Below are 25,942 nucleotides of genomic sequence, written 5' to 3'. Positions count from 1 at the left end.
AACCCTTGAATGAGTAGGTGTTTTAAAACTTTTGACCGGTACTATATGTGGCAGGGTCTACAGACAATTACGGATTACAAAAGGAAAGCCAGCCACGTCGGAAACCGACGTGTTGCTTCCGGACAAGCTAAACACCTTCTTCGCCCGTTTTGAGGATAGCACAGTGCCACCGACGCGGCCCGCGACCAAGGTCTGTGGGCTCTCCTTCCCTGTGGCCGACGTGAGTAAGACATTTAAGCGTGTTAGCACTCGCATGGCTGCCGACCCAGACGTCATCCCTTGCCACGTCCTGAGAGCATACGCAGACCAGCTGGCTGGAGTGTTTACGAACATATTCAATCTCTCCCTATCCCAGTCTGCTGTCCCCACTTGCTTCAAGATGTCCACCATTGTTCCTGTACCCAAGAAAGCAAAGGTAACTGAACTAAATGACTATCGCCCCGTAGCACTTCTGTCATCATGAAGTGCTTTGAGAGGCTAGATAAGGATCTAGCACCTCCACCTTACCTGACACCCACATTAATTTGCTTACCGCCCCAATAGATCCACAGACGATGCAATCGCCATCGCACTGCACACTGCCCTATCCCATCTGGACAAGAGGAATACCTATGTAAGAATGCTGTTCATTGACTATAGCTCAGCATTCAACACCATAGTACCCTCCAAGCTCATCATTAAGCTCGGGCCCTGGGTCTTAACCCCGCCCAGTGCAACTGGGTCCTGAACTTCCTGATGGTCCGCCCCCAGGTGGTGAAGGTAGGAAACAACACCTCCACTTCGCTGATCCTCAACAAAGGGGCCCCACAAGGGTGCGTGCTCAGCCCCCTCCTGTACTCCCTGTTCACCCATGACTGCCTAGCCACGCACGCCTCCAACTCAATCATCAATTTTGCAGACGACACAACAGTAGTAGGCCTGATTACCAACAATGATGAGACAGCCTACAAGGAGGAGGTGAGGGCCATGGTAAAGTGGTGCCAGGAAAATAATCTCTCACTCAACGTCAACAAAAGAAAGGAGCTGATTGTGGACTTCAGGAAACAGCAGAGGGAGTACGCCCCTATCCACATCGACGGGACCGCAGTGGAGAAGGTGAAAAGCTTGAAGTTCCTCGGCGTACACATCACTGACGATCTGAAACGGTCCACCTACACAGCGCCTCTTCAATCTCAGGAGGCTGAAGAAATTTGCCTTGGCCCCTAAAACCCTCATAAACTTTTACAGATGCACAATTGAGAGCATCCTGTAGGGCTGTATCACCGCCTGGTATGGCAACTGCACCGGCCATCAGACTGGTCTGCCCAACGCATCACTGGAGGCAAACAACCTGCCCTCCAGGACACCTACAGCACCCGATGTCACAGGAAGGCCAAAAAGATCATCAAGGACATCAACCACCCGAGCCACGGCCTGTTCACTTCACTATCTTCCAGAAGGCAATGTCAGTAAAGGTGCATCAAAGCTGGGACCGAGAGACTGAAAAACAGCTTCTACTGTATCTCAAGGCCATCAGACTGTTAAATTGCCATCATTAGGCGGCTTCCACCCGGGTACGCAACCCTGCACCCTAGAGGCTGCTGCCCTATAAACAGACTTGGAATCACGGGCCACTTTAATAATGGAACACTAGTCACTTTAATAATGTTTACATACTGCTTTACTCATCTCATATGTATATACTGTATTCTATTCTACTGTATTTTAGTCAATGTCACTCCGACATTGCTCAATGTAATATTTATATATTTCTTAATTCCATTCTTTTACTTTTAGATTTGTGTGTATTGTTATATACTATTGCACTGTTGGAGCTAGGAACACAAGCATTTCGCTACATCCGCAATAACATCTGGGAAATATGTGTATGTGACCAATAACATTTTATTTGATGTTTGTAGTAATAGGTAACCAGACCGTGACTACAAATACAAAAAAATTTACCACACTGTGTTGTTACTTTGGTGAGTAAAAACTCATGCTTCCTACCCTTTAAGCACGGGTACATATTTGACTACAAGGCCGTGCTTGGATTACTCCCTACATATCTTTGCTCCCAACTAATGCAACAACATCACAATCCTACACCCTCCGCTCTCAGTCAGTGCTCTCATTCACAGTTCCTAGGGCAAGGACTAAAATGGGGAAATAATCCTTCTCCTACAATGCTCCTGGGTCTTGGAACGAACTTCAAAAAAATACTTCAAACTGAAGGATAGGGTGTCGCTGTCTTAGTTTAAAGCTGTAATAGAAGAAAATGTCATTGTGTTCTTGTGTTACGTGTACACGCTGAGTACTTTTTGTTGACATCTTTCCAGGTCCCCCTCGAAAAAGAGGTTTCTAACATTAAGGGTATTTTCTTGGTTAAATAAAACAATCAATCATAATTAATGTAATTGACTGCAGTGACATGGTTAAACAACTACAGTGAGTGCTAAATTGAAAGTATGTATTTTTGGGTAGACATTTACTATTTTTCTCGAAATTCATACACAATCAAACTTGTTTTGATGGAAACTGCTGTAACATCCCCACATACCTACCTTTTCCATTGCTGACAATTACCTTTAATGTGAATTAGAATCTTGCCTTGCCCTGCTTAGTGATACCAAAGCTATTGCAACACAATCATGGCCCTCAGTTCCTCTCACGCTGACTGCCTCCTTTGCTGCCGCAACCTCAGTGTGGGTTAAATGTCAGATCTAATCAGGTCCAAATGGGGCAATAACTCAGTGCCAAGCAGCGCTCATTCACCTATCACCCTGCAATGTTAGTGCCTAAGTCACTTACACATTCAACAAAATGCTAATTTAAACGCATAGAATTAGCCCGCACTCCCGTGGCTTCTGATGGGACCAGCTGAAGGACAAGGACTGGGGAACCAGTTGTAAAATGGAAAAGTGGCAGTTAGCCAGTTAAAGAGGCAGCACACCTCAAGGCAAGGTGAGGAAGCCAAACTAGTCGTCGACTGGAGATCAGCCAAGGACACTTGACGTTTTTTGTTTCAACCAATTATGTATATAAACCCTGAATTGTTGATGCTATGTATTGGCCATTGTGAGGCTTTAAAGCCATTGGTCGGCCATATATTACATGTATTTAAGTATTTTTTGTTGTTGTAGTGGGGACAGTAACATTAGTAGGAGGTTAAAAAGGTTTGGTATGGGCCCTGAAATCCTCAAAAAGTTATACAGCTGTACCATTGAGAGCATCTTAACTGGCTGCATCACTGCTTGGTATGGCAGTAGAACCGCCCTCAATCATATGGCGCTACAGAGGCTGGTACGGACAGCCCAGTACATCACTGGGGCCGAGGTCCCTGCCATCCAGGACCTCTATACCAGGCGGTGTGAAAGGAAGGCCAGGAAAATCGTTAAAGACTCCAGCCACCCAAGCCATAGACTGTTCTCTCTACTTCCGCGGAACTGGTGCATCAAGTCTGACACCAACAGGCTCCTAAACAGCTTCTATCCCCAAGCCATAAGACTGATAAATAGCTAACAAATGGCTACACAAACTATCTGAGTTGACCTTTGCATTTTATTTTATTTTTGCACTGTCACAGGGGCCTACACACTCACACACACAGACACTCCAACACACACACAAACACTCACTTCATAATTTGCTGATACGCACATAATATGCACATACATTTATATACTGACTTTACACACACCCACTTACATACAATCATCATATACGCTGCTGCTACTCTGTTTATCATATATCCTGATGACTAGTCACCTTACCCTTATACATATCTACTTCTATCCCTCCAGCATCCCTGCACATTGTAAATATGCTACTGGAACTGACTGACCCTGTATATAGTATGCTTATTTACTCTCTCGTGTTCTTCTCATTTCTTATTTTAATTTCTCGTTTTTTTGTTCTACCTTAAAAAAAAAATTCTATTCAATTATTGATTACTGCATTGTTGGGATAAGAGCTTGCAAGAAAGGCATTTCACTGTAAAAAAAAAAACTTGAATTTCACACTACAGGTCCCTGCAAAGCCAAGCTGTACTGCACTGGCCTGGATAAGCATTTCTCATAGTATTTGAACCCAGCACGGTTCCAGCAACTATCTTAAATCATTTCAAAGACTTTTGCTACTCTGATGTAGCTTATCTGTTACAATGGAACCATTAGAAAAGTCCAAGAAGTACAAACACCGCCCAAACACTTTCAAACATTTCAAATAGTATTGGTACCCAGGTCTGGACAGCTCCTGTGTCAGTTTTCCGAACCCGTATCCAAACTTCAACCCTTTTGGAGTTGAGAAATAAAACTGGCCTTGGACCAGAGCTTAGGGGCAATTTCGAACCACTCTGTATAAAGTGTATAAAGTATAAAGCCTATCCTTATGTCAAGGTAACCTGTGCCTGTAGGAAATGCACTCATTAATATGGAGCCCAGGGCTCTGTTAAAAAGTACTGCACTTCATAAGGAATATGGTGCCATTTGGAACGTAACCCAACTTTCATCTTAACAGTGGCTCAGGCGAAGCATTGTGGGTGTTTAATATACAGCTAGCTGGCATCAACAAGGGGGACTATGGCACCTTATTCCTTATATAACTACTTTGGACCAGAATCCAATGGGCTCTGGTCAAAAGTAGTGCACCATAAAGGGAATAGGGTGCCATTTAGGACAGTCAATGTGGAAGATTGAGAGCCATAACACTAGCAGATGTGTGCATTCTAAATGCGGGGTGAAGACAGTAGTCATGAAAAGTATGCTTACTTTTAGCATAGCGTTGCTGGATGCATTGTTTGGTGCTTATTCTATACCAGAGTAGTGGGCATTTGAGTCAATGCTTTGGCAAGGTCAGCGACTTCACATCCAATGGATTAACCCTGTAAATTCCTCCCTTTATGGGAGTTTTTGCTCTCACTTTGCATACAGTATTTACACAAAAAGCCACCTACACTTACTAATCAGAAAATTATGTTTTAATACATATGCCATTTAACAGACACTTTTATACAAAGCAACCTACCAGTAGCAGGTGGCAAGCCCTATGCTCTACCAACTGAGCTACACAGGACCATAGTGTACACTGTTACAAGTTTGTACAATGGTACTTATTAATTAACCTGGTATAATGTCACCTTTAAAGGGTAACATCTGGCATTAAAACAAAGGAGGATCATCTAAATAAATGGGAGTGATTACCTTGTCTTCTCTTCAGGTGTGTGGCTGCTTTGAGAAACTTTGGGAGGACGAGGTGTTGTCATTTTGATTTCACCCTGAGCCTACAAAAATATGTATTTCCATCAGAACATATCATAGATGCAGAATTCATGGTTGACTTCTGCAAATAAGGGCAGAGTTTCCCAAAAACATTAAGACCCTCTTCAGCGTTAAGGCCATTGCTTACCAATGGACTTAAAATTATTTTAGTGCTAAAGATGATCTTTGGGATACTCTTATTTGCAGAAGATCCTTTGCTAATTCCATTGATACTGGTGAAAGACTACATTGTGATCTTTCCTCTAGCTTTGTATCGCTTTGTCACGCCCTGACCAGGTGAACTCTTCTATTTTGGTCAGGGTGTGGCATTTCTATAGTTTATTTTCTATGTTTTGGTATAGTCTTGCTTTGGGGCGTATTTCTATGTTGGGTTATGTCGATTCCCAATCAGAGACAGCTGTCGCTAGTTGCCTCTGATTGGGGAATCATATTTAAGTTCCTTTTTCCCCCACGAGGTTCGGTGGGTTGTTGTCCCTTTTTGTTGGAGCAGTAACGATACGTTTATGCTCTGTTTTGACCGTGTTATTTCAGTCTGTAATAAATAACATGTGTTCGCTCCCAGCTGCGCCTTGGTCCACTTCTTCCTTCCTGCACGACAATCGTTACAGAACAACCCACCGAACCAGGACCAAGCAGCGGGAGGATAAGGAGCGCGAGAGATGGGCTCGCGAGGGGAAGGAGTTCTGGACCTGGGAGGAGATCATGTCGGGGAAAGGACCCTGGCGGAAGGATTCCCAGGTCGAGGAGGTGATGCCAGCCGGTGGAAGGAGTCGCAGGCGGCGGTCGAGGAGGCCCGGAAGACACCCCCAAGAAATTTTTTTGGGGGGGCTAATGGGGTGGTCCGGAAGGGCAGAGGAAGAGCCCAGACCACTGCTCTCGTGGGGGATAACGGCGAAGGAGGAGGCAGAGATGTGGCAGGTCCTGGAGGACCTGCGTAGGGACAGCGTGGAGGAAGAGCCTTGGGTGGCAGAGGTGCGCACGGTATCGCCAGTGCGCCTGCTCAGCCCAGTGCGCTCTGTGCCAGCGCCCCACATTTGCCGGGCTAGGGGGAGTGTTCAGCGAGGACGTGTTGTGCCGGCTCAGCGCTCGTGGCCTCCGGTGCCCCTTCTCGGTCCGATGTATCCTGCGCCGAGGACGCGCACTGCGTCTCCGGTACGGCTGCACAGCCCAGTGCGTTCTGTGCCAGCGCTCCACACTTGCCAGGCTAAGGTGGGCGTTGAGCCAGAACGGGTGATGTCAGCTGTGCACTCCAGACCTCCAGTGCGCCTCCTCGGTCCAGGATATCCGGCGCCGCTTATGCGCACTGTGTCGCCGGTGTGCGGTCACGGTCCAGCACATCCTGTGCCAGCACCTCGCCCTTGCCGGGCGAATGTGGTGCGCGTCCACAGTCCAGTCCGGCCCATCCTTGCTCCCCGCACCAGGTTAGGGGTGCGTGTCCCCAGTCCTGTCCGGCCCATCCCTGTTCCCCGCACCAAGTTAGTGGTGCGTGTCCACAGTCCTGTCCGGCCCATCCCTGCTCGCCGCACCAAGCCAGTGGTGCGTGTCCCCAGTCCTGTCCGGCCCATTCCTGCTCCCCGCACCAGGTTAGTGGTGCGTGTCCCCAGTCCAGTCCGGCCCGTCCCTGCTCCCCGCACCAAGCCAGTGGTGCGTGTCCCCAGTCCAGTCCGGCCCGTCCCTGCTCCCCGCACCAGGTTAGTGGTGCGTGTCCCCAGTCCTGTCCGGCCCATTCCTGCTCCCCGCACCAGGTTAGTGGTGCGTGTCCAAAGTCCTGTCCGGCCCATCCCGGCTCCCCGCACCAAGCCGGTGGTGCGTGTCCCCAGTCCAGTCCGGCCCGTCCCTGCACCCCGCACCAGGTTGGTGGTGCGTGTCCCCAGGCCAGTCCGGCCCGTCCCTGCTCCCCGCACCAGGTTGGTGGTGCGTGTCCCCGGTCCTGTCCGGCCCGTCCCTGTCCCCCGCACCAGGCCCACGGCGCGTGTCCACAGTCCGGCACGGCCTGTGTCCGGTCCACCGGTGACCAGTCCTGTTCCGGTCGGCGGCTCCGCTCCGGAGCCTGAGCATGCCGCTCACCGTGGTCCAGTCCGGGCCAGAGGGGTAGGGCTAGGGTGGAGGCAGGGGGAGAAACACGCCCGGGGCCAGAGCCTCCACCGAGGGTGAGGCGCCCACCCGGGTCCCCCCCCCTAATAGACTTTAGGTTGGTGCGCCGGGAGTACGCACCGTTGGAGGGGGGGGTACTGTCACGCCCTGACCAGGTGAACTCTTCTATTTTGGTCAGGGTGTGGCATTTCTATAGTTTATTTTCTATGTTTTGGTATAGCCTTGCTTTGGGGCGTATTTCTATGTTGGGTTATGTCGATTCCCAATCAGAGACAGCTGTCGCTAGTTGCCTCTGATTGGGGAATCATATTTAAGTTCCTTTTCCCCCCACGATGTTTGTGGGTTGTTGTCTCTTTTTGTTGGAGCAGTAACGATACGTTTATGCTCTGTTTTGACCGTGTTATTTCAGTCTGTAATAAATAACATGTGTTCGCTCCCAGCTGCGCCTTGGTCCACTTCTTCCTTCCTGCACGACAATCGTTACAGCTTTGTATAAGTTAACTATATGGCATTTATAGAAACAGGGAGAGATGCTCAACAACAACAACAACACCTGCCCTTCTTTATTTGGATGTAACTCCCTTTAATCAAGATCCTAACCTCAACACTGCAGTACAAGTTGTTTTTACTGAAAAAGGTCAGTGCTTTTCAAAGACCTTAAGTCTATTTACAATGCATGTTCTCTTCTTTCTACGGTGCTTCCACCGACACATTGGTGCGGTTGGCTTCAGGGTTCGTGTTTCGGAGGAAGCATGGCATTTGACCTTCGTTTATCCCGAGTCCGTCCGGGAGTTGCAGTGATGGGACAAGACTGTAACTACCAATTGGATATCACGAAATTGGGGAGAAAAAGGGGTAAAAAAAACATAAGATCAACCATAGAATCATTTTTTTTTTTTTTACTTCCTTAAAAAGGTACTCATATAGCTGTCTGAACTGCTTCAGATGCACCAATTCATTCAATTTCAGTGAATTCTGTGGACAATTCCACAAGCAAAGTGCTAAACAGCTAAAGGCAGATTTACCCAACTCTGTCGAGATCAAAAGGATCTCTAGATTTAACTGAGATTGTGTCTGATTGCTACCAGAGAAGTGAGGTACGTTGGTAGTTTACACAAGAGGGCTTTAGACAAAAAAGAATGCAATGCATCGATCTGCGAGACTTCAAAGAGGGACAGTCTTCTTAATCATACAGAGTACAGTGATGTCTGCTGAACCCATCACCCGTAATGAAGCATAATGCAATATGATATACAGCATCCTGTGGCTTCAATACAATGGCAGCTGCAATCATAAATTATATCGCCACAGTCTAAAATCTGAAAAAATGGCGACAATGATTTGTGTCAGGATTTCTTATAAACTTCCGGATTAGTGTCCACTCCTTGAAAGTGGCAGTTCTAGCCTTTAGCTCAGCGCGGATGTTGCCTGTAATACACGGCTTCTGGTTGGAATATGGACAGCACCAGTTAAAAGTTTGGACACACCTACTCATTCAAGGGTTTTTCTTTATTTTTTATTATTTTCTACATTGTAGAATAATAGTGAAGACATCAACACTATGAATGTCACGTTCTGACCAGTAAAGGGGTTATTTGTTATTATAGTTTGGTCAGGACGTGGCAGGGGGTGTTTGTTTTATGTGGTTCGGGGTTTGTTGGGTTATGTTATTATGTAAGAGGGGTGTTTGTTTAGAGTATTCTGGGGTTTTTGGGCTATGTTCTTGTTAGTTTATTTCTATGTTAGTTCTAGTCTTTCTATGTCTATGTTTAGTTAATGGGGTTGACCTTCAATTGGAAGCAGCTGCTCCTCGTTGCTTCTAATTGAAGGTCTTATTTAAGAGGGGTGTTTTTTCTATGGGATTTGTGGGTAGTTGTCTCCTGTTTTGTGTCTGTGCACCTGACAGGACTGTTTAGTGTCGTTTGTTGTTTTGTATACGTGTTTATTTTGCTTTTTCCTTCTTTCAATATTAATAAAGAAGATGAGTATACACGTTCCCGCTGCACTTTGGTCTAATCCTTACGACGCCCGTTACAATGAAATAACACATATGGAATCATATAGTAACCAAAAAATTGTAAAACAAATCAAAATACATTTGAAATTCTTCAAATTAGCCACCCTTTGCCTTGACAGCTTTGCACACTCTTGGCATTTCAATTAACAGGTGTGCCTTGTTAAATGTTAATTTGAAGAATTTCTTTCCTTGATAATGCATTTGAGACAATCAGTTGTGTTGTGACAAGCTGTTGTCAAGAAAGACACACACTACCTCTTCTGTTCTGCCGATGCAAAGAAACACCAGCTAGATGTACAGTGCATTCGGAAAGTATTCAAACCCTTTGACCTTATCCACATTTTGTTACATTACAGCCTTATTCTAAAATTGATAAAATAGTTTTTTACCCCTCATCAATCTACACACAATACCCAATAATGACAAAGCAAAAACAGTTGTTTTCTTGCAAAAAAAAAAAAACTGAAATATCACATTTACATAAGTATTCAGACCCTTTACTCAGTACTTTATTGAATCACCTTTGGCATCGATTACAGCCTCGAGTCTTCTTGGGAATGATGCTGCAAGCCTCGCACACCTGTATTGGGGGAGTTTCTCCCATTCTCCTCTGCAGATCCTCTCAAGGTCTGTCAGGTTGGACGTGGAGCGTTGCTGCGCAGATATTTTGAGGTCTCTCCAGATATGTTCGATCGGGTTCAAGTCCGAGCTCTGGTTGGGCCACTCAAGGACATTCAGTGACTTGTCCCGAAGCCACTCCTGTGTTGCCTTGGCTGTGTGCTTATGGTCGTTGTCCTGTTGGAAGATGGACCTTCGACCCAGTCTGAGCTCCTGAGAGATCTGGAGCAGTTTTTCATCAAGGATCTCTCAGTACTTTGCTCTGTTCATCTTTCGATCCTGACGAGTCTCCCAGTCCCTGCCGCTGAAAAACATCCCTAAAGCATGATGCTGCCACCACCATGCTTCACCGTAGGGATGGTGCTAGGTTTTCTCCAGACATGACGCTTAGCATTCAAGGACAAAGAGTTCAATCTTGGTTTTATCAGACAAGAGAATCTTGTTTCTCATGGTTTGATAGTCCTTTAGGTGCGTTTTGGCAAACTCTAAGAGCGGCTGTCATGTGCATTTTACTGGGGAGTGGCTTCCGTCTCTCCACCCTACCATAAAGGCCTGATTGGTGGAGTGCTGCAGAGATGGTTGTCCTTTATGAAGGTTCTCCCATCTCCACAGAGAAACTCTGGAGCTCTGTCAGAGTGCCCATCGGGTTCTTGGTCATCTCCCTGACTAAGGCCATTTTCCCCGAATTGCTCAACTAGTAAGAGTCTTGTTGGTTCCAAACTTCTTCTATTTAAGAATGTGTTCTTGGGGACCTTCAATGCTGCAGAAATGTTTTGGTACCCTTCCCTAGATCTTTGCCTCCACACAATCCTGTCTCGGAACTCTACAAACAATTCCTTAGACCTCATGGCTTGGTTTTTGTTCTGACATGCACTGTTAACTTTGGGACCTTATTTAGAGACAGGTATGTTCCTCTCCAAATCATGTCCAATCAATTGAATTTACCACAGGTGGACTCAAATCAAATTGTAGAAACATCTCAAGGATGATCAATGGAAACAGGGATGCACCTGAGCTCAATTTCGAGTCTCATAGCAAAGGGTCTGAATACTTATGTAAATAAGGTATCTGTTTTTTTATTTGTAATACATTTGCAAAAAAATCTAAAAACCAGTTTTTCGCTTTGTCATTATAAGGGGAAAACAATTATGTAATCCACTTTAGAATAAGGCTGTGGAAAAAGTCAAGGGGTCTGAATACTTTCCAAATGCACTGTACATGATAGTTGGAAAACGGTCTCATTCACTAAAATGTATCCGGACGCTGGTGTATGTTTCAAACTAACCACGACACACGTCTATCAGTGAAGGGTATCTATCTTTGTATCAACATGCACTCTCATTTAACTCCTGCACATATTCATGCATCAAACATGAATTTAAGTAACTGTATAAGGGATTTAAAAGTCTCCACGAATTGAAGTAAATGTACCTAAGGAATTTAAAAGTCTCCATGTGGATGCATTGGGTTCAAATTGAGGTCAATGCCACTTCACATTTTAGGTGTAAGTGATTAAAATGCTGGGTTAATAATACACAATGACATGCTGTTTCCAAAGAGATTACGTCATCGGTATACTGTATCTCTTAAATATATTATAGTATCATGCACTGATACGAGGAATACAGAACATACTTTAGGCATTGTGAGGACCAGAATAAGTTTGACTACATACTTTAGGCATTGTGAGAACCAGGATAGGTGACTACATACCTTTGGCATTGTGAGGACCAGAATAAGTTTGACTACATACTTTAGGCATTGTGAGTAACAGGATAGGTGACTACATACCTTTGGCATTGAGAGGACCAGGATAGGTGACTACATACCTTTGGCATTGTGAGGACCAGGATAGGTGACTACATACCTTTGGCATTGTGAGGACCAGAATAAGTTTGACTACATACTTTAGGCATTGTGAGTAACAGGATAGGTGACTACATACCTTTGGCATTGAGAGGACCAGGATAGGTGACTACATACCTTTGGCATTGTGAGGACCAGGATAGGTGACTACATACCTTTGGCATTGTGAGGACCAGAATAAGTTTGACTACATACTTTAGGCATTGTGAGTAACAGGATAGGTGACTACATACCTTTGGCATTGAGAGGACCAGGATAGGTGACTACATACCTTTGGCATTGAGAGGACCAGGATAAGTGTGACTACATTTATTTATTTATTTTTGACCCTTATTTTACCAGGTAAATTGACTGAGAACACATTCTCATTTACAGCAACGATCTGGGGAATAGTTACAGGGGAGAGGAGGGGGAAGGAATGAGCCAATTGTAAACTGGGGATGATTAGGTGGCCATGATGGTATGAAGACCAGATTGGGAATTAGGCAGGACACTGGGGTTAACACCCCTACTCTTACAATGAGTGACATGGGATCTTTAGTGACCACAGAGTCAGGACACCCATTTAATGTCCCATCCAAAAGACAGCACCCTACTGTACATACCTTTAGCTTTGTGAGGACCAGGATAGGTTTTACTACATACCTTTAGCTTTGTGAGGACCAGGATAGGTTTTACTACATACCAATGGCATTGTGAGGACCAGGATAGGTTTGACTACATACCCTTGGCATTGTGAGGACCAAGTGGCCGGTGATTTGGGACCTCTTCGCTGTCGAGCTGTCAGGCCTCACTTCTGCGGGCAGCACCAGCTGAAAAATCTGTGGTGTAAATTATTCACAAGTTTAATTACTAAGATTAATGCCCTGTTCCTACACCGACAAAGTTACAGTATGTCAAATGACTTTAATCATTATTTGGGCTTTTTATAGATAGAGTTACGGGAAGAGTTGGAAAAGTTTGCTGAATATCTCACTGTGCAACACTTGAATTCATCAATCACTCCTAATTCCACCAAAACTAGACCAAATAGAAAAAAAACTTAAAACTTAAAACTAGAGTCCCTGTAACTCTCAGAGTGTAACAGGTCGTCAAACTGTAAAGTGGACTTGATATAACCACCCCGAATGACTCTTCAGATACATTTCCTCCGATCCTTAAATTAGTTAATTTTAATAACGGATTTTAAAGGCCTCCGTCATTCCGTGATGTGATGTATCGTCGGATAAATCACCTGGGGTCCAATCAGACCAACAACACTTAGCATAAAACATTGATTCATAAATAGGCTAACAGCTTGAAATGCACCTGAGCTGGAGAGCAAGAACCCCAAACTCAGGAAAACTGCCAACATTTCATCATCCTCATTTGTATCCTCCAAGATTAAAAGAAATCTAACAAAAACAAAATTACAGTCCCGGAATTTATTGATCCCCAAACAGCTGTTTAATCAGGCTTAAAGTTCACTCTGGCCTGGTTGCGTGAGATTGCCTGACTGCACCTCTCCGAATGTGCTGTAAGGAATTATGACCATGACCAGACACAAAGATAAACATTCACTCCTTGTGATGGCACACTACTCCCCCTTATGGAAATTAGATGTCAGTCTGATGGATGGCAAAAATGGCAGTTCGCTAACTAACGTTGGATGGATGATGTTTCTAAAAACTTAGAGTTCATAGGCAGAAAATCACCTCACGCTGAGGTGCCATAACTTACTTTCCTCTTAAAGGTGCACTACTTAATCTCTATTTCCGCCCACAGTGAGGCACGTAAAATGTAAAAAGGAGGGTAGTTTGTGGCAAATGTAACTGCCACTGAGTTACACTGTGGCTGTTTTGGTGGCGGTTACCACAATATTCAAATAACTCAGTGGCATTTACATTTGCCAAAACCGACCCATTTGTTTACAATCAGAATCTTTAAGACCTCACTGCACCTTTAAAAGTTTGCAGTGCTCTAACAGAGACTATCAGATACTGGGTCATACAAAATGAGTGCCTTTTGCGTCCCTTTGATATTTTAAGTAGAAATTGTACACCAATATTGAATATTAAAAGCCTGTTATATTAAATAAAGTGCCCTTTAATATAGAGACTTCATGGACAATTCAATAAATCCGATTTTTTATACGAATAAAGGCTTGATAAAGTGCCAAATTCAGCATTTTGACACGTCCGTCCGTGCACCCTCTGACTTCTAGGAAGATTTCAACCCACTTAATCCCAACATATTTCCAAGTTTCACCATCATTGTAAAGCCCTAGTTATTTTGTTGCATTGATCAATTTATTTCTGAAGATTACTATTTATTTAATGTGATTCATTTACATCTGTCCCTCATTTTAGGGTCAACCCTGTTACATGAACTGAACTCTCGTTATTAATATGGTGAAACTATTAAATTGTAAAAATAAAAACATTCAAATTTGAAAGAAACATTTAACATCTAATAGTTAAATCATAGAGTAAAAGCAGGTGAGCTGGTTCTACTCTTTTTGGACATTTTATGGTGAAAAACTGTCAAGCATAACATGTCAACCCTGTTACCCATAAATAAATAGACAGGCTAGAAATGTTTAACAATTTCAAATTTTTTGTGATGCTTGCATTCAATTACCAATTGTTGCACAAAACATGTATTATGAAGTAAAACATCTGCTCTTTCTGATAGAATATTAATTAGATTAAATCAAAGGTTTTTGAGTGGAATGACCCTACCGACCGTAGTTTAACAAATGTTTGGAGATCCAATATCTTCTGAATGCATTGATTGCAGTTCCTTTCATCATCATTTTAGTGGCATGTTTAACATTTTGATGAATTACATTTTGCTGAATTAACTAATCACGCATTTGTGATTTAGTGTGATTGTGTTGTACAAGCATGAGGTAATGAGAGACCAGAATGACACTGGAGGGATTTCAGACTTGTTTTGACACTTCTAAAACTAAAAGAGTGAGGAAAAAAAAGCCTGTTGCATCTCACAAATGTACCGCCTGCGAAAAATACTGCCAGGCTGCCATAACTCAGAGTGTAATCGCAGCACTGGAACGGCTGCCTGCAGTCTGCCTGGCGACTTCCCACTGTTACCCAATGCAGCGTGTAGGAGGACTAGCTGTTGGAATCGTAGGCGCCCATCAACACTCTTTGTAAAAAGTGCGAATTCTTCCCTGCATATTTCCGCGTGCTCCCGCTAATATGTAAACATATGACATGACGATGCGCTAAGCAACACAGAGTCTGTGGAACGGCAACTGAAGAACAACAGCCTATGTTATAGCAGCAAAGAAAATAAAAGAGGAATAGCCTTGACATACACAGATTGGTGAGGAAGAAAGGAGCATTTTAGAAAGTAAGGTCAATTGAACTACGATACTAAATCCTTATCTGTGACCTAAATTTGGCATTTGAAAAGTGTATCAATAGTCATGTTAGATGGGCCACAGGTCGGTCTAGCAGTAGTGCTGCCACCTTCAGGACACATATTGCTCGTGGAGACCAATGTTCAATCCCCCAGTTCACCTCTTCACCATTCATCCCTCTCAACTGTCTCCCCATCTCAAATCCTTTCTATAGGCCCTTTCACTTGATTTATGCAAGCCACAGTGCTTGCTGGGTTCGCTCTCACTCCGTTGAAATACAATGGCTGGCCCTGCACAAAGTCGTTCTTGCACGAGTCATGTGAGTGTGCCTTACGCCTGTACAACAATGAAATATGAAAGGACAGCAGAATTCCGTTCTCCTAAAAACATATCTTCATGATAAACAGAAGTTAGCTAGCTGATTACAACTCAGACTTTGCAACATACAATATCCAACATGTGAGGGAGTACCTTTCCTTTGACAGTCACTCGGGCGTACGTTGGTTGAACATCAACATCCATCAGGGAAGTGTCCATATGCCTGCATACAAAAGGAATTCCATTTTGACACGGGGATACTGTATATAAGGTAAGTCTATTTGGACATGAGAAATGTTCATGTTTTGTTTTAAACAATTATACCAACCTGTAGACTTCCAGATCCAAGACAATGGTGTTATTGTCCCCATCTTCTGTGAGATTGAAATCCAGCCTACGGATCATATTGTTATTAGATAGACCATTGATGTATAACTTACCAAAGTGACTCTTGTGTGGGCCAAGTCACAAACATCTCTTTGAAACAAATGCCACTACACCATGTTATCTGATCTGCATTGGTCTCAATGCTTAGACCAAGTGTTACTGTACATGCTACTGACCCATTAGTGTGGAACTCATATCACTCATCATGAAGACTCAGGTCAACTCAAGTACATATACAAACTCCAGAGCACTCTGGTCCAGTAAGGAAACATTTACAAATCTTGAATAACTTGGTATATCCTTATCTCAGCAACCCAAAACCAAATCTCGCCTGAGTGCTGGTCTCAGAGCAGCTTTCAATTTGGTTTTAGGGGGAGAGGTTGAGATGTTTGGCCTAGTGTGAGTGGCGGAACCAAGGCGGATCCTCTTTGGCAGCAGACCAAAGTCCACAAACCTTCCCCTCTGAATGCCTCCAAGTCTATGCGTCAAATAAACCCCTCCCCTTCCAAAATGTTAAAGATGCCAGGTGTAGGTGCACCCACACAGATTGTGATTAAGTGTTAAGACCAGAGACATACACTCAGTGGCCAGTTTATTAGGTACACCCATCTAGTACTGGGTTGGGCCCCCCTTTGCCTCCAGAACAGCCTGAATTCTTTGGGGCATGGAAACGTTGCTCAATTGGTGTTGCAGGAAAACTTTCCCTATACCATTACACCGCCACCAGCCTGTACCATTGACATCAGGTAGGAAGGGGGTTTTAGCTGATAGGAGAGGAACCGGTGTGGTTGTTTGCGGCAATAGCCCATCTGTGACAAGGACTGAGGAGTTGTGTGTTCCGAGATGCCGTTCTGCACACCACTGTTGTACTGTGATGTTATTTGCCTGTTTGTGGCTCACCCGTTAGCTTGCCATTCTCCTTCGACCTCTCATCAACGAGCAGTTATCGCCCACAGGACTGCCGCTGACTGGATGTTTTTTGTTTGACGCACAATTCTTGGTAAACCCTAGACACTGTCGTGTGCGTGAAAAGCCCAGGAGGCTGGCCGTTCTGAGATACTGTAACCGGCGAGCCTGGCACCGACGATCATACCACGCTCGTTTTGCCCATTCTAACGTTCAATCAAACAGTAACTGAATGCCTCAATGCCTGCTTTATTTGGCAAGCCACGGCCACGTGACTCACTGTCTGTAGGAGCAAACCATTTTTGTGAACAGGGTGGCGTACCTAATAAACTGGCCATTGAGTGAATAATATACATGGATCTGAATAATATACATGGATCTACCACCCACATCACCATAAACTACACTGCCCATCTCACAACATCATACCATAGCTAAATGTAATAAGACAAATTAGAAATAAAATCAGCTATGTTTTAGAACCTCTTGCATTGCCCCATCCGCCACACCCATCCACCTAGATACACTCAAAGCGAATGGAAGCCACCAGCGCGTTCTGTGAGACAGACGGCCCAAATGATCAAGAACGATGGCCGAGCTAATGTACCAATCACCGCCAACCAGCAGTTTTTGAGGTATAATGTATAATGTAAGGAAACTGAGGAGGGTAGACCTGTGACCCTTTTTTTGAACATGATGGATCTACTGACAGGGTATGTTTAAATTTTTTGGGGTGGCGCTGCTCTCATGAGCCAGAGTCAATTACATTATATTACAGAGCACACTCAGCTACAGCTGGACAGAATGCTCCTTTGTCCTTAATGCCTATTATGGTCACAAACACCATTACAGTGTCCCCTTGGGGTGACAGAGGTTGAGACTCGGGTCCAATGTGTGAGGTGGAATACAGAGCGGACGATAACCTGCCTTCATCGATGGCCTTGGTCTGTACAATAGTGGTAGGCTGTAGTTAGTCCTGCTTAGTCACGGTCAATGGAGATCCCAATACTTCAGTCACTGGTCTAATGAGATCCCAATCCCCAGGGCAGTGAAGGGGCCATTGCCATGCATGGGGTGCCGTCTTTTGGATGGGATGTTAAAAAGAGCAGAGGTGTTAACCCCTGTGTCCTGTTAACACCCCTGCTCTTACGTTAACTCCAGTGTCCTGGACAAATTCCCAGCCTGGCCCCATTCAATCATGTAGGGCAGGATTCAATCTGATCGTGGGTTATAAGCATTGCAGTTTATAAAGGCAATTTCTGATTGCGCAGACATATGCAGCATTTACCGTAAATGCGATCTTCACGAAGGGGGAAATATTGCCTTTTAAATATGTAATTCCGATAACCTGCAATCAAATTGAATTGCAGCCCTAATCATCCCCATGATTCCCAATTGGCATACAATTGGGAATCATACAACATACATACTTGCAAAAGTATTCATCCCTCTTGGCGTTTTTCCTATTTTGTTGCATTACAACCTGTAATTTAAATTGATTTTTATTTGGATTTCATGTAATGGACATACACCTGTTCTGAAAGGCCCCAGAGTCTGCAACACCACTAAGCAAGGGGCATCCCCAAGCAAGCGGCACCCTGAAGACCAGGTTTTTTACATGGACGATATATTGGAGATAATACAAGACAAGTACTGGAAACAATAGAATGTGTCACGTCCTGACCAGTAAAGGGGGTATTTGTTATTGTAGTTTGGTCAGGACGTGGCAGAGGGTATTTGTTTTATGTGGTTCGGGGGGTTGTGTATGTAGAGGGGTGTTGTATTTATGTGTTCCGGGGTTTTGGTGTATGTTCTGGGTTTTTGTGTTCTAGGTTTCTAGTTTGTATATTTCTTTGTGGTCTGTGTGGCTCTCGATCAGGAACAGCTGTTCATCGTTGTTCCTGATTGGGAGTCATATTTAAAGTGCTTGTTTTCACCTGTTTAGTTGTGGGTAGTTGTTTTTGCACTGCGTTTTGTTAGCCTGCAAAACTGTTCCTGACGTGTTTCTGTAATTTCTTGTTTTTTTGTGTTCACGTCTTTAATAAATAATATGTTGAGCACGCAACCCGCTGCGCCATTGGTCTCATCACTACGACATCCGTGACAGAATGGTATGAAATGTCAGGGAAACCAGGCCTGGTTTTCATAGCTGATTTTGAAAAGGCTCTTGATAAAGTACGACTGGGAGTTTATATATAAATGCCTGGAATACATCAATTTTGGAGAATCTCTTATAAAATGGATTAACGTTATGTATAGTAACCCTAGGTGTAAAATAGTAAATAATGGCTACATCTCAGAAAGTTTTAAACTGTCAAGAGGAGTAAAACAAGGTTGTCTACTATCGGCACATCTATTTATTATTGCCATCGCCATTTTTTGCTGTTAAAATTAGATCCAACAAAAATATTAAGGGATTAGAAATCCCTGGCTTAAAAACAAAGGTGTCATTGTACGCTGATGATTCATGTTTTCTTTTAAAACCACAATTATAATCCCTCCACAGCCTCATAGAGCATCTAGATACTTTTTCTAACCTCTCTGGATTAAAACCAAATTATGATAAAGTGTACTATATTATGTATTGGATCACAAAAAAAAAAAAACTTTTACATTACCGTGTAGTTTACCAACAAAATGGTCTGACGGGGATGTGGACATACTCGGTATACATATCCTGAATGAAAGAAATGATCTCACTCCAATACATTTTAATAGAAAGATAGCAAAAATAGATAAGCTCATGCTATCATGGAAAGGAAAATACCTGTCTATTTGGGTAAAAATCACCCTGATTAACTCTTTAGTCATATCACAGTTTACCTATTTGCTTATGGCTTTGCCTACACCTAGTGACCTGCTTTTTAAATTATATGAACAAAAAATATTACATTTTATTTGGAATGGCAAGCCAGACAAAATTACATATATAACGAATATGAATTCAGAGGGCAGAAATTATTAAATATTAAAGCATTAGACCTCTCACTAAAGGCATCAGTCATACAAAAGTTATACTTAAATCCAAAATGGTTCTCTAGTAAATTAGTAAAAATGTCTCATCCAATATTCCAGAATGGCCTTTTTCCCTTTATTCAGATTACAACTGCTCACTTTAGGTTATTTGAAAACAAAATAATCTCCAAAATATCATTATTTTTTATATGGGGAATACAATCTTCCCAGCTCTGCAGATTTTGCTGCGAGAAGGCAGAGTCAATTGATCATTTATTTTGGTATTGTCCATCTGTAGCTGGTTTTTGGTCTCAGGTCCAGGAATGGCTGAACAATTGCAACATTTACCTAGAACTAACGCTGCAGATAGCAATACTGGGTGATTTGAAAAGTCATAGTCAATCAATAATATAATAATTATTTTAGCAAAGATGTTTATCTTCAATTTACAATCTGTAGAAGCTATGAGAATAGAAAGTTTCAGTGCTTTTGTGAAGCATCACAGCACAGTTGAATGGTGTTAAGAGATAGATGGGAGGGGTTGAATGGAGCTGAAGGGTGGGACTAATAAAAACAAGGTAACCAATGTAAAACATACGGGGTCTGTAAAATGTCTATAGGTTCAGATATTTTGTGAAATAGCACAGTTACAAATAGAAATCAAACTGGATGGACATCAGAAATAGAAGAAGGCCAGGACTAAAAACAAACAAAATATAACTATTGTAAAATGGATTGTGTCTGTAAAATGTGTATAGTATGTATAAACTTAAGGTAGAAGCCTAAGTGTTGTTGTTTATTAGTTCATTCCAATTACAGGAGAGGTGGGAGGGTTTGCGGGGAATAATAAAGGTATATTCGAAAAAAAAAGTGTGTACACTATGTACACTACCGTTCAGAAGTTTGGGGTCACTTAGAAATGTCCTTGTTTTTGAAAGAAAAGCTAATTTTCTGTCCATTAAAATAACAGAAATGCAGTGTAGACATTGTTAATGTTGTAAATGACTATTGTAGCTGGAAACGGCTGATTTTTAATGGAATATCTACAGCAACCATCACTCCTGTGTTCCAATGGCACGTTGTGTTAGCTAATCCAAATTTATCATTTTAAAAGGCTAATTGATCATTAGAAAACTCTTTTGCAATTATGTTAGCACAGAAGAGGTGACTCCGGGATGCTGGCCTTCTAGGTTGAGTTCCTCTGCCAAGTGTCTGTGTTCTTTTGCCCATCTTAATCTTTTCTTTTTATTGGCCAGTCTGAGATATGGCTTTTTCTTTGCAACTCTGCCTAGAAGGCCAGCATTCCGGAGTCGCCTCTTCACTGTTGACGTACTTGGGAGTATGGCTAGATGGTACAATGTCCTCTCAGCACATATCAAAGCTGCAGGCTAAGGTTAAATCTAGACTTGGTTTCCTTTATCGTAAATCGCTCCTCTTTCACCACAGCTGCCAAACTAACCCTGATTCAGATGACCATCCTACCCATGCTAGATTACGGAGACGTCATTTATAGATAGGCAGGTAAGGGTGCTCTCGAGTGGCTAGATGTTCTTTACCATTCGGCCATCAAATTTGCCACCAATGCTCCTTATAGGACACATCACTGCACTCTATACTACTCTAAACTGGTCATCTCTGTATACCTGTCGCAAGACCCACTGGTTGATGCTTATTTATAAAAACCTCTTAGGCCTCACTCCCCCCTATCTGAGATACCTCCTGCAGCCCTCATCCTCCACATACAACACCCGTTCTGCCAGTCACATTCTGTTAAAGGTCTCCAAAGCACACACATACCTGGGTCACTCCTCTTTCTGTTCGCTGCAGCTAGCGACTGGAACGAGCTGCAACAAACAGTCAAACTGGACCGTTTTAACTCTTTATTCAAAGACTCAATCATGGACACTCTTACTCGCATGATGTATTGTTGTCTCTACCTTCTTGACCTTTGTGCTGTTGTTTGTACCCTGATTTGGGCTGCTACCATGTTGTGCTGCTGCTATGTGGTGTTGCTACCATGTTGTTATCATGTTGTGTGGCTACCATGCTGTGTTTTCATGTGTTCCTGCCATGCTATGTTGTTGTCTTAGGTCTCTTTATGTGGTGTTGTGGTGTCTCTCTTGTCGTGATGTGTCCTATATTTTTATTTTATTTTTTATTTTTAATCCCAGCCCCCGTCCCTGCACGGTCATTGTAAATAAGAATTTGTTCTTAACTGACATGCCTAGTTAAATAAAAAGATAAACATGGTGGCAGAGAGCCTCAAATCTGAGCCTGTGACAACTGTTTTTCGGGACAACTTTTCTATAGGGATGTGTGTGAGGAAAACGGTGGTTCTGTGTGTGTGTGTATATATATATCAGTGACTTTCTGTGCAGTATTTGTGTGATACAAAATGTGTGTGTTTGTGTGTGTGCCCATGTCAGTCAGCAGGCGTGAAGTATTTGGAAACTATTTTAACAAACCTAATGCAATGGTACATTTCAGTGCTGGCGGTAGCGTTATAGGTTCGGGGGCGTGTCAGAAATATTTTTGCTATTTTCACAACAGAAATTATGGGCGCAGTAGCTGCCGGTGGCGCGAAAGGGCTGGGTTTTGATGAATAGACAAGTTGTGGGTGTGTCGAGGCTTGGTCCCTCACTGGCTAATCAGAACATGCTCCATGGCTAAATATGTGGTTGATTCAAGTTGTGTATTTATAGTATTTTATGTATTGTGTTCTCATCAACTCCAATTCGAATGTTAGTCCATTATAGCCTAGTTCGTTAAATAGCCTGCCCCATATTTGCTAAATATGTTGAATATATTTGCAGTCCACATTGTTATGATTGCATTGCTTTAATATACATCGTTAAAACATAAGCTACAGCATTCACACTGATATAGGGCCTGGCCTAGGTCCTAATGTAAATTGCAGTGTAGACATGGACATGCCAAACTTGGTCAATATACATCGTTAAAACATAAGCTACAGCATTCACACTGATATAGGGCCTGGCCTAGGTCCTAATGTAAATTGCAGTGTAGACATGGACATGCCAAACTTGGTCAATAAGCAAGATTAAATTCACAAGCCTAAAAAGACAGTGTATAATTTCAATCAAAAAATATATAATAATAATAATAATAAGAAGAAGTGTTTTAAAAACAGGCTGTGTCTAAATACAGGCACCATAATTGCACCCCGTGGGTGTATAATACAGACAAGGCAACAGACTATGGAGGGTTTAACGCACAACCAAACTTTAGGACACAACTCAGATATTTCCACCCCTGCCACCTCAACGCAAAGAAGCTGATATAAGACAGGTAAATTACCAACCCAACTACTGCCGCCAGGCTCAAACACAGCAGACCCAACTAACATGCACGAACTAGTGACAAAGTCACAAATAAGTGGCCAACGTTCTCCTGTTCAGGTAAGTGTTGACATTTTTGCCTTTAATCAAGTTAGCCTGATAGCTGCTAACCTTTGTGTTAGACAATATAGCTATAAGCAAACTTAAGCTCGATAGCTTGTGACTTGTATTCTAATGATTTACTAATAAGTAGTCTACACTAGTTAGTTACATCATTTAAAATGCATGAACCTCACAAGATGCCCAAATGCTTTGTTTCAACTAACATTTGCTAGCCAGCTAAAGATAGATGTGTAGATTGTTGACATGACAGTATGTAGATATGGTTTGTTGATGATAATGCTAGCTAGCTAGGTGGTTGGCAGAATCTTCACCCCATGATTACTTCAGACAATGCATCCAGCTATAAAATTCAGTACAGTAACATCACACAAACATATATTTCTCAGAGATCTGGTTGAGAGAACCTGAGGCTGTACAAGGTGTGGTTATGTACAATTCTGAGAGAGGCAATGCTATATTAACTTTTTTGTTATGCTTTGTGATTCAATAATTATATGGTTGAGAAATGACCAAAATAGTTTGCTATGTTTGCCATTCCAGCATATACAGTACAGCATTTATTCCTAGTGTGAACTATACACCAGAATGAAATGAATGAATATTCTACCTGTACAGTGCATTCGGAAAGTATTCAGACCCCTTGACTTTCTATATGTATATACTTTTTTTTTTATCTACACACAAAACCCCATAATGACAAAGCAAAAACAGGTTTTAGAAAATTTAGCAAATGTGTTAAAAATCTGAAATATCACATTTACATAAGTATTCAGACCCTTTACTCAGTACTTTGTTGAACCACTTTGGCAGCGATTACAGCCTCGAGTCTTCTTGGGTATGACGCTACAAGCTTGGCACACCTGTATTTGGGCATATTCTTCCATTCCTCTCTGCAGAGCCTCTCAAGCAATGTCAGGTTGGATGGGGAGCGTCGTTGCACAGTTATTTTCAGGTCTCTCCAGAGATGTTAGATCGGGTTCAAGTCCGGGCTCTGGCTGGGCCACTCAAGAACATTCAGAGACTTGTCCCGAAGCCACTCCTGCGTTGTCTTGGCTGTGTGCTAAGGGTCGTTGTCCTGTTGGAAGGTGAACCTTCACCCCAGTCTGAGGTCCTGAGCGCTCTAGAGCAGGTTTTCATCAAGGATCTCTCTGTACTTTGCTCCGTTCCTCTTTCCATCAATCCTGACTAGCCTGCCTGTCCCTGCCGCTGAAAAATATCCCCACAGCATGCCACCATGCTTGACTGTAGGAATGGTGCCAGGTTTCCTCCAGTTGTAACGCTTGGCATTCAGGCCAAAGACTTCAATCTTGGTTTCATCAAACCAGAGAATCTTGTTTCTCATGGTCTGAGAGTCCTTTTGGCAAACTCCAAGCGGGCTGTCATGTGCCTTTTACTGAGGAGTGGCTTCTGTCTGGTCCCTCTACCATAAAGGCCTGATTGGTGGAGTGCTGCAGAGATGGTTGTCCTTGTAGAAGGTTGTCCCATCTCCACAGAAGAACTCTGGAGCTCTGTCAGAGTGACCATCGAGTCTTGGTCACCTCCCTGACCAGGGCCCTTCTCCCTCGATTGCTCAGTTTGGCCGGGCGGCCAGCTCTAGGAAGAGTTTTGGTAGTTACAAACTTCTTCCATTTAAAAATGATGGAGGCCACTGTGTTCTTGGGGACCTTCAATGCTGCAGACATTTTTTGGTACCCTTCGGCAGATCTGTGCCTTGACCCAATTCTGTCTCAGATCTACAGACAATTTCTTTGACCTGGCTTGGTTTTTGCTCTGACATGCACTGTCAACTGTGGGACCTTATATAGACAGGTGTGTGCCTTTCCAAATCATGTCCAATCAATTGAATTTACCACAGGTGGACTCCAATCAAGTTGTAGAAAGGATGATCAATGGAAACAGGATGCACCGGTGCTCAATTTCGAGTCTTATAGCAAAGGGTCTGAATACTTATGTAAATAAGGTATCTGTTTATTATTTTTGATAAATTAGCAAAAATGTCTAAATCTGTTTTCGCTTTGTCATTATGGAGTATTGTGCGTAGATTGATGAAGATATATATATATTTTAATCAATTTTAGAATAAGACTAACGTAACAAAATGTGGAAAGAGGGAAGTGGTCTGAATACTTTCCGAATACACTGTACATGCAATGACTTGTTCAACTACAGATCTGTCTATTTATTGAGGATACCAGACAGCCCCTTTCATTATTTTGTCTACAACACATTTTGATTGTAACATAGGGACCTTGTAGCAGTCTGTAAGGGCAGGAAATCAGCAAAAGGCAAGGCAGGTTGACATGCTCAGAGTGTACATTTATTTACAGATCTTGGTGATCCAATGGTGAAAGCACCATATCATCCAAATATATACAGGCAATAGACCAAAAGAAATAGCCTCTGCATCAGCCTTTAACTTGTCCTATTTGAAAGGAGACAGGTAGCGGGCCAGACTGCACAGTCTTCCCTTGAGAAACCAAATCAGTCTAACAGGACCTCAAACAAGTACATATAAGCACTTGCGCCCACTCAGAGGGTAAGAAATGGTTGGCTAAATGAAAATGTATCGTATCAAACATGAAACCGAAATGTTTAAGTGTTGCATTAAACGTTACGGGGATGGAGTGTTGAAATGTTAGCAATTATTGTAGGAGTAGAAGGAATATAGATTTACCACATATGCATTTAAACGTGTGAAAGAAAGCAAGAGCAAGCATTTCAACAAGAGAACAAAGTG

At 43.0% G+C, this 25,942-nt stretch overlaps 1 protein-coding gene across 4 annotated transcripts in view; it reads right to left on the bottom strand.

Moving 5' to 3' along the window:
- The window catches only part of dnaaf11 (dynein axonemal assembly factor 11), a 96,435-nt gene that overhangs the window by 38,686 nt on the left and 31,807 nt on the right, over positions 1–25,942 (bottom strand). For 2 of the 4 annotated variants that reach the window (XM_029703937.1, XM_029703936.1), the window contains exons 8-11: positions 15,864–15,929; positions 15,689–15,758; positions 12,579–12,674; positions 5,181–5,260 (exon numbers count right to left, since the gene is read on the bottom strand). In XM_029703937.1, coding sequence (XP_029559797.1) covers positions 5,181–5,260; positions 12,579–12,674; positions 15,689–15,758; positions 15,864–15,929 — 312 coding nt within the window. Of the gene's footprint in view, positions 1–5,180; positions 5,261–7,950; positions 8,170–12,578; positions 12,675–15,688; positions 15,759–15,863; positions 15,930–25,942 lie in introns of those variants that run through there. The other 2 variants (XM_029703938.1, XM_029703939.1) reach the window with 2 other exon arrangements.

This window comes from Salmo trutta, chromosome 21 (assembly GCF_901001165.1).
Source record: "Salmo trutta chromosome 21, fSalTru1.1, whole genome shotgun sequence".
NCBI classification, from domain to species: Eukaryota; Metazoa; Chordata; class Actinopteri; order Salmoniformes; family Salmonidae; genus Salmo; species Salmo trutta.
The sequence above is the reverse complement of the archived record's forward strand: the minus strand, read 5'-3'. Positions and strand labels throughout refer to the sequence as shown.